At 45.4% G+C, this 14,588-nt stretch overlaps 1 protein-coding gene across 1 annotated transcript in view; it reads right to left on the reverse strand.

The window, feature by feature from the left end:
• T265_04735 (hypothetical protein) overlaps positions 1-14,588 on the reverse strand; it is a gene marked incomplete at both ends in the record, with an annotated part of 132,107 nt that overhangs the window by 20,784 nt on the left and 96,735 nt on the right. The window contains 5 exons of the mRNA XM_009169548.1: positions 430-804; positions 2,676-2,859; positions 11,409-11,692; positions 12,071-12,310; positions 12,449-12,616. Of these exons, the coding sequence (XP_009167812.1) occupies positions 430-804; positions 2,676-2,859; positions 11,409-11,692; positions 12,071-12,310; positions 12,449-12,616 (1,251 nt within the window). The remainder of the gene's footprint in view (positions 1-429; positions 805-2,675; positions 2,860-11,408; positions 11,693-12,070; positions 12,311-12,448; positions 12,617-14,588) is intronic.

Raw genomic sequence — 14,588 nt, forward strand, 5'->3', positions numbered from 1 at the left:
AAAAGGGTGCTATAGATAAAAAAGACATATATATATATATATATATATATATATATATATATATATATATGGACAGATGCAATGAACTCCGTGGTCGCTTCAGGAACTCCCAAAATACTTGAGTTTTGTGAACATACGTATTGTGCAACGGTTGAACTAAGTGTATTATCTCTGAATTTACGATTACATATTACTGGTACACTTCAGCAGCAAAAAAGACCCAAAGGGCACCTTTGGTCGGTTGGCTCATTGTATACCGTTCTTTGACCCCCCAGTTCAGTTTTGGACACACGGCAAGTAAATCCTGGAATAAGAAAATCAATGCTTTTTTTTAAAAAAACTTTAGCCAGATGGATACAACACTAGTAATATAGATTGGTTTGGGAAGAAATCTAGGGAAATGTATTCACTACACACAAGCGTACTCACCTGTATATTGTTCCGAACTTTCTCATGGACCGGATCAGAAGCATCTCGCCCTGGAGTTTGGCTGGCAGCCAGGAGTACGTCTCGCAGTCCAGTAGCCACGTCTCGACAAGCACTCAACACTTCAACCTGCGTGTGTGTGGTGACAGTCGATTTCGACAGAAAGGCCAGATAATATGAGCAGGCGTGCATGGATAAGAAGAGGCACCCGCGACCCAGGGGAGCACAGACGGATGACGAGGCATGGTCGTCCAATGTGTGTGAGCGAGCGTGTATGATATACGTGTGAAAGGGAAAGGACCGGGAATCAGTCGCGACCGAATCGCAGAGGAGCGAGTGGAAGGGGGTGGGCGGAGGAAGAGAGCACGCAAAAGCAGGCTGTCAGAGCATGCATACAGAAGGACGGTGCAGCATGAAAGAACGCTACCAGCAACACAGAAAAATGACATCCTCAACAAATCCACATCCCCCAACCAAGTCCGGACGCCAACAGTGATCCCCAGGCAGCTGCAACCATCAGGATCGTTACACTGAAAGTACATACACACACACGCAATTATGGCAACGGTAACCATCTCTTTAGGAAACTGTTCAAAGCTACTCGAAATAAACACTTGACTGCGATAGTGAGTAAAAGGGAGCGCAGCGAGGCGAATGTGTGTGTGTGTGTTCAAGAGTTCAAGAGATTGGACAGTTCCACCATTACCCCGTTTTACACGAAACAATCTACAAGCGCATTGTCGAGGCGGAGAAAAGTTTGAAAAAACATGCAAGTCGTGTGCACTTTTGGGACTTCCCAAAAGTATGAGTGAGTGGGGTGAGAGAACCTTTGTTCGGTTGAATGAGTGAACAAGTAAGTGGAGAGCGTCATCGAGTGAGTGTAGCAGAGGTACAGTTACCAAGTCAGTTGATTGATGCAGCGAAAAATCAGTTGGTAGGTAAGTGAACAGGACTACCATTGTACCAGGTGAAGGAACATACCACAAATAAATAGCACGCAAATAAGATGACCGGACTGTTTTTGCAACAGAAGTGTAAATTAAGCGTAAAAGTTGGAATAGGACCAGAAGAAGAGGACACAGTGGCTATTTTGTAATAAAAACAAAGCCAGACACGCGTAGGAGGGGAGGGGGGAGGATGGTCATGTGACGAGCTAATAGAGGCGTGGTCTGTCGAAGACCATGCCAGCGAAAGATTGATAAGTCTGAGGTGGGGAGTTGGGAGGAGTGGTGTGCAACACCGACGAGTCGAAATCCCCGCAGTAGCAAGCATACAGAGATCATGTACGAGGCATGCAAGCAAGCGAGCAAGCGATCAGACAAACCCAGGCACAACCAACAGACGATTGTGCGTAGCCGGGAGTAGACGGGGCGCGAACAACAGACGCCGATGATGGGAAGGACGGAAACACGGGAAAACACAGTGGTAAGCGATTGGGGGAGCTACAAGTCAATAAAGGAAACCATTGACACTGTCACAACCACCACCACACCCATAGAAAAACAACCACCGGTGTGCCTGTATTAAGGCAATTGATCTTAATAATGACTACTAAAAGTTCCTCAAAGTATTGAGGCTCAAGTTCACATGGATGGTGATCCCGAGAAAGGATACTCTCCCCAATATGGACAACGAAAAATGCGTTACAATGGAGTAGTGTATGCTATTCTCGAACAGAATGTTTCCACCCAGAAAAGGCCCTTTCTTAGCAAAGACGAAAGTCGATCGCCAGATAAATGTTATGGTATGAACTGAGAAGACAGGTTTATAGATGGGATAAAGCAGATCATCATGATGGGATCAAACGGAATGTCTCCGTTTGGCTCTTATGAGCTGATATTGAAGATTGAATAGGTGGGCCCACTATTTCCTCCCATGGATGAATATCTATTGGCACGAATACTCGATCACGTGATAAGAGCTGGACAGCCTATTCCGTGGATTGTGAAATCGACTCTTCAAATTGTGTAGAATCAAGAAATCCGCTTACAAGGTGATGTGTAACACAGACGAGAGTGCAACTTGACCGACAGATGAGGTGAACCAATCCATGTGTATATGGCGTTTCATCAAATGGGAAAAATGTCCATGGTCAATCCTCACCACTGAATTCTACTGACTGCAGAAGCGTGCTGGTTGTTGTAAAAACCCGTCAACAACAACAAAGAAATGAAGAAAGCAACCCGAGGCTACAAACAAGTATGAGGAACGGGAGATTATACGGCCAAAAAATCATGGAGTGTACTCACTTGTGTATCTGGCTGTCCAGGACCAATGACAGCCGCACCGCGCTTGACTACGTCAGCGAGTTGAGTGACCCGCTCGACAGCTACGTGAGCAGTTGTGGCCAGTCGCGTTTGATCTTCGCCCGTCCCACTGACCAGAGACTGGGTATCATCCACAAGAGCTCTTGCTGTGCGTACGATACTGTCGCTGGAATGAATAGGGAGAAGGAGGCACATGAACGAGGGTTGCGTTTCAATTGAATGTAAACTGACCGAGCACACGTTTACGAATCGTCGTGACTTACATCAATGAATTATACACCCGCAATTCCCATGGAGCTATTAAATTTATGGGTAGTGGACAAAACCATGGGGATCACTCTTGGTTAGCGGAGAAACCAAACTGTCTCAGCATCAGAGTGCAAATGTTAACATCTACTGAGTTCTTACATGTCAAACATACTGAGACAGCTTTTCTTTACGCTTGGCAGTAAGGCTAGTAAGGCAGCTCGTGTCATTTGTCTAAATGCTCACCACTTAACACAGCTGTCTGGTACTCAGCGAAAAAAATCAAAGTTGGGCATCTGAACAAAACGTACAGAACAACTGAAAGACCGCGGAAGCAACCGTTCTAAGCAGATGTCAGACACAGTTCGAAAACAGAGAGAATAATGGGAGACAACGGAGGATAAGACGTTCATGTGCTCGTGGAAAGATAGCCAATGCAAGAAAACATGTCTTCCAGAAACTAGTGTCAGTATGAAATCTTGCGGAATGCGGCTATCAACAGACTCGTCTGAAAGTCATGGCTATTTTCTAATCCCTAGTTAAAACCCACGGTGGTTAGGAAATTAAGTTTTCTGGCCCGTTTCCCGGCCAAATCATGAAGTAAGCAATATCTCGAAGTTCGGAACGACTCGGATGCCTCAGAATGGTGCTTCTCAAGAGAAAAACATGAGTACCCTGATGAGTGTTTGGCCTCAATGGGAGATTACTGCAGAGGTCGACTGTTTTTAAGCTTTAAGAGATTAGCCCAGCAGTTCACTGGTTAGACCGTCGCACCTGTTGGAATATACATGGCTGACCGTACGGTGCACAAGCTGGTGACGTAAACGGGCTACGTGACGTTTCACTGGGGTTGCCTGACTTCGGCAAGAGAAAAGCACACACACACAAGCCACAAACCGTGTTACATTGGTATAAATGCAACAATCCAAGTTCATTTATACACGAATAATGACACTCGCGTGAAACAATGGGAATTGGGAGATGAATTCGCACCAGCATAGCCCTCCGTATCGAAAGAAGTCAAGTAACGCTTTTGTGTGCCTTCATGTGGACTGTGCAACAAGATAACATGTAAATGATAAAATGATTCAATGTACGTTAGAAAGTCACCTGAAATATATATATCACTTTACGCCTTAGACAAATAGGCGAGACGCAAGGATATTAAACAAGGTAGTGAGTGTAAACTAACTGAGGGATCTTAGAATCACACTAAGCGGAAATTCAGACAAGTAAAAGTTTGGAGCGAGTGCACGAGGTGGGCTTGGCTTCACAGGGTGGTTGGTGGAAAGGTCGTGAATAGTTTTTCGGGTGACAATGCTCGCTTACTACCAAATTAACCTATTCATTTCTTGAGATTCTTATAAAGGTGTTTTGGCGATCAGACGATAGTCTTTCTCAGAGGACAGGGGAACAATAAACTCAGGGATGAAGCATACGAGCAACAACAAGCCTATGAATGAGACCGACGGGAACAAAAGAGTTCTCAGTTTCTCAGCATAAAAAAACTAGGGTTAAACTATCCAAAGAACAACTTGAAGGTTGGGGGACCAAATAAGACCATTCATTGGAATCACATTCATACATATCGCAGCAGAAACTCCGGAGAGAGAAATACACTAAAAACAGTAAGGGGTTGAAGTCTGTTGAGTGACTTATGGCGACGTGGACCGGAGGTGGGCGAAAACAAAACATCGTCATTTCGGATGAGAAAGCACTCGATGAAATGGCCACCAACTTTGTTCGGTACAGTTTGCGGCTGCAGATTTATTCCAAGTAGCCGGTAGATCTGGTCAATCATCGACGTGCTTGTACTGGATGCGAAAATCAGGAATCAGTAAGTCCCTTACGTACAATGAGCAGGAAAAGGAAGAAACAGCATCCTGGGGAATACAACTGTTAGTCACCGATCAACGGCGGCTAATCTTGTGAAAGGTGTGGAAGCGGTATTCAGTCGCCTTGACTAGGCTGCATTTAGTACCCACTTCTGTGAAAATCTACAGTAATCGTCTTCTGTAACTACTATCAAACGCATCAGCATAGTCAATGAAGCAAGGATATAGTATCCAATGATGAAGTGGTCGGCTGAATTAGTTACGCAACAGCATACGCCGAGACTGATCATATGCAAACTGGAGTCGATTTGTGATGGATTCACGAAAAACTAACCAGTGGAGCTCTCTGACGAACGCCATATCGGAAGATGTTGTTGGTTTAGGGAAGAATTTAAAAAAAATGACAATGTAAGCCAAACAAATCTGGAGGCTATGGGTGTAGCACTCTGGAAGATAGGAACTAACCAAACAGTTTGTGCTGTTTCGCAATATTGTGGAAGCGCACAGCTGACAAAATTATTGTGTTGTATCGTGGGTGGCCGTCTATTGGTTACGCCTACACTGAGCCTGCCAGACTAGGCGATATGGAAAAGACAGGGAACTCGGGGCACGGCTGTATTGTCAGGACAAAACACACAGAGCTTCTGAGTAAATATCTAGGATGACTAAATGGCCAGATATGGTCGTTCGGTTGTTCGTTCCGTACAGCCAATGGCGGTGTTCCAGTCGTGAACAATTTCAGCCCCACTCCACTGGTCTTATGTTGTTGTTTGGTGAGCTTCGCCAACGCACCTGCTTTCCGAACGTGTCGTACCGATGGTGACCTTGGGGGTGCGTCACAGTCTACACATGTACTTTCTTCATGTCTGGGTGCGTCCTGCCATATTTCTACTTATTGAAAAGGAATTTTATGAAGTAATGTAACAGGACCACTTATGTATTGTCCCGGTCGTAAAAAATCGATAAGTCCGAGAAGGAACTTTATCAAAGCTTGTCCGCTTTGTAGAGTTACTCTTGCTCACCGTTTCTTTTAAAAATGGTTGGTGACGCTAGAAAAGGGGTGAACTGGATCTGATTGGGATACATAGACAACATGAAGCAGATATGCACCATGGAAAATATGCCCAGGGTAGCTATACCAATTTGGACGCAAAAAATACATAGCCCATCTGTGGCTTGCCTCGACGAATGTCTGACATGCAAAGGAAGTCCGAGAACTGAGATTCAGTCAATTTTTCCATACCTGAACAGGAGCGATTGAAAAGACAGGACATGGTTCGAACTACAAACCTCTTGGTCAGTGGTTCTGTGCTTTGACTGCTGAACGAATTCGAACTAACAGACCGACGGAGCGGGAAACTCAATTGACTTGTTCAGGTAATTTCATTCGCTTATCGCCTCTAACGAAGACTGAAGCACTGAGTGAAACAGACAGCCCATCTAAAAGCATGGTCAGTTGAACACGCCCACAGTCGAGTCAGAAAAACCGGTTTCGTGCGCCAAAAACTAAGCGACCACTGTTAGTCTGCCGTCTTTTGGACAATAAAAAACGGTATTCTGGTTTTCGCCGGTGCCGTGTGCGCTACATGACTCATCAATTGCCTTCCCTCGCCATAGACTGGCAGTTGACTGCCATTTCTCTCTAATTGGTCTCGCCCACAGGCTATCGATCCCCATGGGCAAGTGACCTGATAAGGCCATCCCCTGCGACAACACTGTGACAGTCGGTTTGCCACCGGTCGTGTGCTCCCGTCGCGCACTTATCACACGGAACAAAGCTAGTCGGCCGAAAGCTCTCGGCACTGTCAGTGTAAGTAAATTCCAAGTCGCGAAGGCGATGGTTTTCAGAACAAATCCGCGTCCCAAAAGTATGGTAGACTGTGATTACGTGGCGCACAAGTATCACGCACAACCAACAAAAGTCGGTGTGGTAGCACGGGGTGACTAGATGATTTGCCCTGTAGAAAGTGGGCGGAACAAGAGGAGCTCACAAACTTTGCTAACCTGCAACTCCGAAATCAGACAGGACCGATCGCATTTGACCTTTTATTTTTTTCATTTAAAGATTTACAAGCAGCTTACATCGTCGTTAATGCACTTAACTATTCTTAAATTAGATGAGGACAGGTCACATGGTTTGCCCCCAGGTTAAGTCGCAAAAGCGGTTAAAGAAACACGGGGTAGTAACTGAACGAAGAAATCCTGTCAGAAAAGACAGCCACACACGAAAACATGTCATGAAAACCAGCTGGCACACGCGACGACCCCATCCGAAGAAAACTAAACGTGAACATATGGCTGACTAGGACGATTCGATAGTAAAGTACACACTGTTCGCCAAAAAAACAAATAGGACAACCAACCACTAGTATGTACAGTGTGTAGCACGTTCGAGAAGCATTTTTCATCTTATCCACTCTCTTTATATGCTTCAGTTAGTTCTCCCAACTCAAGTTACTGCACGCGGCAAATATTGGCAATTTGTCGGTGCTTCCAAAGTGTAAACTAGACACAAGCTAGGACGTATTATGGACATATCAGAATTCACAACAAGACTACTGCAACCGAAAGGAATCCGCGTGAGCAACTGCTATAATGAGGACCAAAGCACAAACAGACGAAAGTGCAACGAACGACCTCGCGAGCCAAGTCAACTTCACGAGATGGGATGAACTGGAAACAAACTAGAGGGACATTTTCTACGGGGCGTAGCGGAGTATAATGTGGCTAGTGAAAGACATGCCCGACCGCATCTCATTTCCATATGCAAAGATCAAGAGCACAAAGTGAATCTAGAGAACGTGAAGATCGTGACATGGGGAATACAAGGCACGAGACAGAACTTCCGGGAGCGCGGTACTCCGCAACGAACTCGGTCGATGGACATATTGAGCTCAGCTCTGTCTGCGCACCATTACGAGTGAAGGACCACCGTTTCATTCGGAGTCAGAACCGGACATCAGACCAAAGGAACAAGAAAAAAGCTCGCTGTGGAGGCAAACTAACGAAAGCGGGGGACCGGGGAGGTCAAATCTCAGGGCCGCCGGGTTAAACAAATCAACAGATGGGGCAGTCAACAAGAGAACGGGAACGCTCCTCCCGACCTCTACGAGGAGTAGGTTTGGTATAAACTCACGCGCAAACTCCCAATAACAACGCAGCGAGGATTTCACCTCAGCTGGCAATCGAACTGCTCAAGCTCAGTGAACAAACCAATGACCAGGTAAGCTGGATGTTTATACTAAAACGTCTCACGCGGGGATTGTCATTAAAGTTACGAGTAAACTACCTTTCAAAGTTGCGTGAATTCTGACACTCTGACGAAGTAAACTATTTAACCCAAAGACCGTTTGATATGGCAACCGCATTTGACACATGTCTGTGACTTTATCATTCTGTTCGATCAGCTGCATCTGTTGTAGAAATTGTAGCAGAAATCAAATCAAAGAATACGAAGGACACAGTCTGGTGTGTCCGAATGATTTTAAGTCAAGTGTTTGTTGTCTGGCACAATAAGGTTACATCAGCCCTCCGGAGAAGGGTTTTAGTGAAGGGTTTGTCAGATACCGTTTCGGGTTAACACATAAACGTATTACGAACCTTCACGTGCATAGGAGTGGCCTATGCGAACTCTCCACCGAGCCGTGTAGAACATAGTCGGGGCTGAGCGGCACATTCAAAAGGCACGACAAGCACCCTGGTTGTACATTCCAAAGTACGAGCTCGGATCGTGTTTGACTTACCGCCCAACACCATGGTTAGACTGTCATCGTCACGGCTGGATATTGGAGTTTATGGTCCATATGTGGACTTTCGGTAATTCCGCATGTCAGCAATACTTTGAAGTAATGTAAAGTGTTCGTGAAGTTTGTTAGCTGGCTGTGTACCAATAAAGGCGATCTCAGTTGCTGCTACTTCGCAAATAGCATTGTGACCTGTGTTCACCCTCACACAGACTGTGGTTACGGCACAAGTGACGGTGCAAAGTTCGAAGTACACCACTCGCCATCCACTGTGGTGTGAGTTGACCTGTTGCCTACATACGTATTTTACATGATCAGTTTGTTTCTTCACGATCATTGGTACACACCTGGACAGTCCCAACATACACATAGGCATCAACCACCGAACTACCCAAAGCGATGTGTGGGCTGAAAGTCCGTACCGAGATACCAGCTGTATGGTTTACGAGATCACTTCAACAAGGTCCTGTTGCTATCTTGTCACACCAGACCATATTTTTTAAAATCTGCGCTGCACACGAACGCAATTACAATGCATGCTTCAGTCGGATTTCCTGATCCAGGCTTCAGCGCCCTTTCTCGACACACGACCCAACTGCATTCTCCGTTCATTAAAAGACCGGAAAACAGTATCTTGTAAAGTAAAAGCCAGCCGTCAGCATAATAGGGCAGTTCGTGGTATTGACTGTTGTGGCAGCGATGACCAGCAAATCTAATATGACGGAAAATCAGTATATAGGAACCAGGGAAATCAACCAAGAAAGTTGCTATATGCAGTGGAACAGCTTTCGATAGCTTTAGTGGGATCTTTTCCAGATAAGCCACGCCACTAATGCAAAAAGCATATGTGCGAAAAATCAAGCCCCGCCCCACTTTTTGCCAGCTCCAATTTAATGTACGCACACAACCTTGACCTATTTTTGATGAAGACAGTTCATTATTCGCATCTAGACTCATTTTGCGTAAAAGCCACGTAGTGATCCATCAGCAACGCTTATGCAACGATGGCCACCAAATGACACTTTCAGCTGTTTCTGACAGGTGGAGGTGTAATGCCTGGTAGTGTCCGTAAGAAATCGATCTTCGAAAGAGAACTTGGCTGGCTCGGTCTAGGATAGAGTTTACGACAGTAATTCTGTTCATTTATTGCTGGTCCAAAAATTTGGCAAAAATCAAATTCTGCTCAAAGGAATTGTCTATTAGCCACACGACCGCTGTTGACTGGAAAAACTTTCTTCGCGAAGTTTGAGCCTGGCGGCTTTTGCAGACTCCAACAGTTATCGGTGGCCCAGGTCTACCCGTTGAGATCGACGGAACGCTAATATCTCGCCGTAAAAACCACTCAGGGCGAGACAATCCCCAGCAGCGGACTTTCGGAGGGACATGCCGGGAAATTAAAGAGGTGTTCATGTATGCAGTGCCAGATCGAACTGCGGCCACTTTGATGGACACAATCCAGGCCTGCATCGCTCCCGGCTCAATCATCATCACCGATAGGTGGGCATCATACCAAGGAACTGAAACGATGATTGACAAGAATTATACTCATGAAACGGTTAATTATACCGAAAACGACTGCAGCTCACACATACAAACCGTCGAATCTCTTTGGCACGTCTACAAGATGAAGAATAAACGCCAATGCGGCACACACCGATCTTCAGGGGACAGCTAATTGTGTGAGTTCGTTTGGAAGCAAAGGTACCGAAAAACGGACCTTTTCATGCAAATTACTAATGTCATGTCCCAATTTCACCCTCTTCAATAAAAACTAAAAGTACAAATTTCATATCCCCTTTTTTTCTAATTTTTTTGGGTGGCGTTGGTTAATTTTTTGGCGGGGCTTATCTAGAAAAGACCCCTTTAATGGTTTGAGAAACATAACCGGAAGCTGAAGACTGAGGAAAGTTGAAATCCGAGATGACAGAATACCTTATCGGGTCCATTAACTCAGCTCAATAGTTCAAAAAGCCAGTGTGTTTCTATTTATCCAACGCCAGATTGTAACCTCGTTCGAATGGCTAGGAATAAGCTGGATAATGCTGATGATCAAACTTTAGTTTACATTTGTCACTGATTTTTCACGATCATGGTGAAAATGCAGTCAGGCGACACGACAGAAAAGCGCACAGTAACCCAGGCTATTCTAGCCCACTGGAGTATCTACCGAACCCGTTTTAGTGTATACTGAGGCCCGGGAGTTGAAATTACATGTGGTCTGACTTGAAAAGATCACCAAGTGTTTAGTCGAGAAGCCATGTACAAGAGAAAATGAAACCACCCAAGGGTAAGCGGCTAATGTGCGTTTTCCGGTATCAACGGATCTTCCTCTCGGTGGATTACGGATAAAGTGATGTAATGTCTACTCTGATGTCCGATCCCGGAGCAGTCATATATTGGACCTACAATAGATATAGTTGACACTTTGGAAAATGGCTTTGCACCAAAAATCCAGTGCTACGATGAGTGAGTTCGGGAAATAAATATTTTCTCTGTGCAGAAATCCCACCAAACAGAAGGCATCACGAGGAAAACGAAATTACAGCCTCGTTTCAGGGAATGGTATCATTACGAGAAGAGTTAAAACACTAAATCCTAACCGACGAAAAACGCCGCTTAGACCCCATAGGGAGGTTGACTTTCCCTGAGAGAGATTACCGTCTTACTGGAGGTGGCTTGCAACCCTGCACTGACGATGTCACCTATGATGAAACGCTTGCAATCCAACTGCCAAGCTCGACGAATAGATCACCAACCATGATAATGAAATGGCTAGCGCCAGTATGCACTCCATTGCCGGATGCCTTGTTAACTGAACCGACGTTCAAACCAAAGCAATAAGCAAAGGGAATGTACAAATATACATACACATGATGGGGCAGTCCACTTACCGGACAGTACCAAAACCTTCTTCGGGATATTCTCGGTTACCAAATCGACTGCCACGGTCTGCTATAGCTTCTCCAGCCCCGGGAAGTGCATACGGAGGTTGATAGTCGTCCGGCCCAAGTAATGCATCTACATCGTCGTGGACCGGACCATGCAGTGTACCAGAACTGGCAAATAGTATTGTCGTATCCAGGTCAGCTATTATCCCACTCACTGTGCTAGCCGACTGCAGGCAAGCTTGGGTGTTGGGACCTTGAGTGTCGAGCAACGCGATCAAGTCACGTAGCTGAGTGGGATAGAAAGAAGCGACTATTAAGACAGGTAGATCGGTATAATGAGTGGACAAACAAGGAATAACAAGGTTGATGAATGGACGAATGGAAGAGAGGGGTGAGTTTAAGGCCAAATGGCCCCATGGTAGACAGGAATTCCCACAACTTTGTCGGCTAGGAACTCATCAGTCAGAGTTCGCGCGTTACTTTCTTGGAAAGACGCGCAAACAACCACTTAGTACGCGGAAATCCATCACTGAGTGAGGGCAATCACACAGAAGCAAAGATACCTCATCCGTACTACTCGTTGAGCAACTCAGCTGGGAAGAGCGCAATGAGGGTAATTCATTTCGGACGGTGTAGAAGAGAATAAGAACAGAACTAGTGCTTACCTTGGAATCCAATGCTTCAGCCCGTGTGTCCAAGTAGGCAATACCTTGATTACGACTCAACAGCATTTGTTGATCCCCATGTGAGTCGTACGCTCGGATCCGAGCGGCAGTGGTTGCCTGAACCAGTTCGGCTGTCGCCATTCCCACAGCTCTGACAGCACCGCGGAGTTCGTCAGCCTGTCTGGCGTCGGGCAGAGTGGCCGCAGCTCCTTTACAGGTCTGACACATTTCTTGATACTCCTACGTTGAGAAAACAGAACCAGTCAAAAATACAAGTTCATTTCAATTGGAGAATTCAATCGCTCCTACGATCGAAGCTAAACCTATGCCATAACTAAACTCTGCGAAAATTCGTTCGTGAGAAGCTATTGGTCTCACCTGCGCCAACGTGTGAGCGAGAGGTGCCAGTTCCCCGTCGGACGGAGGCTGTCGGGCACGAAGTTGAATGGCTTGCGTCAACTGTTCCATGTGCCGGGCAATACGCAGTAGGCGAGCTTGATAGTCAGCGAAACGAGCATCAACGGGGACTTGGATGATTTCTTCAGTCTGTAAAAAGGATGCAGTGGAGGTGAGAATACAAAACAGCCATAAAGAGGATGGAAAATACCCAAAATTGAATTGTGAAAGCCACGAATTTTCGGGTTTCGGGAGACGCTCGGCGGAACGTACAGAACACATATTCATAAGAAAACAGAAACCTGAAGATGATGAAATGGTGGCCCCCGGAAACAAACCGGGGCTACTCACAAGAACGGGCAATACGCGATTTGTGTACCACAAAAGAGATCACTTTTGTGCCACAATTTACTTCACCGCAAAAGCTCTTGAGGAAATGTTGGCTACCATCCCCTCAACGTTTATCTTCGACGACTTTACCAGAGTTTGGTTACCACCCCATCAACGTTTATCTTCAACCGCTTTCACAGTCCGATTACTATCTCATTAATGTTTACTTTCATCCACTCATATAATCTGTTCAACGCATGCACACCCGCTGTTTCATTCCTGTCCGCATTATGACGAACATGCGCCCCACGACTAACCAAGAGTGTTGGAATCTTATCCTAAGACAAACAATGTAAGCGCATCCTCACTCACAACATAAACATTATATATATATATATATATATATATATATATATATATATATATATATATATGCGGAACAACGATCCCACAGCCCGACGCTCGTCAGTTCACACAGCGCCTTGACCAGACCATTTCAAGCCGACGCACGACTCACTGTGCAGGAAAAGTCTGGGCTCGAAATCGTTTTGGATTAAACGACAAAGAACAGGCCAGATTTCAACACACTCGGTCAAGACCCCATTCAATTCAACGGCGTCCCACAAACATTGGCTGCATCGGCTACAACTTATCAAACGAAGAACTCAATAAGTCTCATACTTCTTTTGTCCATTATTCAGTTGTAATTTGTGTCTCTGGTAGCGATCCGAAACAAATCGATTTTCACCAAGCTCAGATAGTTCGGTTGTTTTTAATGTTGTTTCATCTTCGGATCTTACTCCACCCCGTCTATGAAGGAGGAAAAAACACGCCTTGCTAAAGACGCAGATGAAAGCAGCCGATGACCACTACGTTGACGCTCAAGTAAGGATCGGTCAGAATATCACTGAGCATTTGGAACAGTCCGTTCAAGAGATGTAGAAACTTCCGTCAAATGCTCCAAAAATCGATTAAAGATGTTCGGGGGGTAACCCAGTTTTCAACGACGTAAGAAGTGCGTGGAATGGTTGTTGTCAATCAACTCTCCTAGGAGAAGATGACCCCACAGACTAGAATTACGCAACCCTCGAAGGTGTGGCTTGGTGGAGAAGTGCCGTCCATTGGTTTCTGACAACAAGGTCTTTAGGATTGCTTGCTAAGAAAAAATTGAATGTTGGGAGGGGGCACTAATAAATAGTATTCACAGAGCTTTTCAAGATTTTCCATAATTCAACTGATCTTGGAGAAAGAGCCGATTGGAATGCATTTTTCGAAGATACATTTAACTCTTTCGGTCCTCCTCTTTCATTCCGGTTGAACCGACATTTTCTGGTACCCTCAACTGTTGTGTATAAGTAAAATTCCCTGGGGAAAGTCAGCTTTCTCTATCAATCTCGAGAATGTTCCATGTCTGGAGTACTGATGTCGTTTTAGAATTCGGCTTCACATGGCCCCACTCGACCAGGTGGGGAAGATCATCTGTCTCATTGTCACTCCTCTTATCCAATAAACTTCAGGCTCCTACATTCACGTAGAGAGGTGGTACCTTCAACTTTGTTTTAGCGCCACTCGCGTAGAGGATGCTCTTCTAAGACGGCTTTTCCCATCACCTTCACTCGAACTCTTAACTATTATGATAAAACATGTTTTCCAAGCCATCGCTATCACGTCATTTCTACTATCGAACTTTTTGCCTCCTCTTCTGAACCGCTAGGCTCTGAAACTTTTCATCACTCTCTGTATTCTCCTTTCTTTTGTTCTCCAAAATCTCATTCCTCGTGTTCATATGCAC

The sequence above is a fragment of the Opisthorchis viverrini genome, assembly GCF_000715545.1.
Source record: "Opisthorchis viverrini unplaced genomic scaffold opera_v5_79, whole genome shotgun sequence".
NCBI classification, from domain to species: Eukaryota; Metazoa; Platyhelminthes; class Trematoda; order Opisthorchiida; family Opisthorchiidae; genus Opisthorchis; species Opisthorchis viverrini.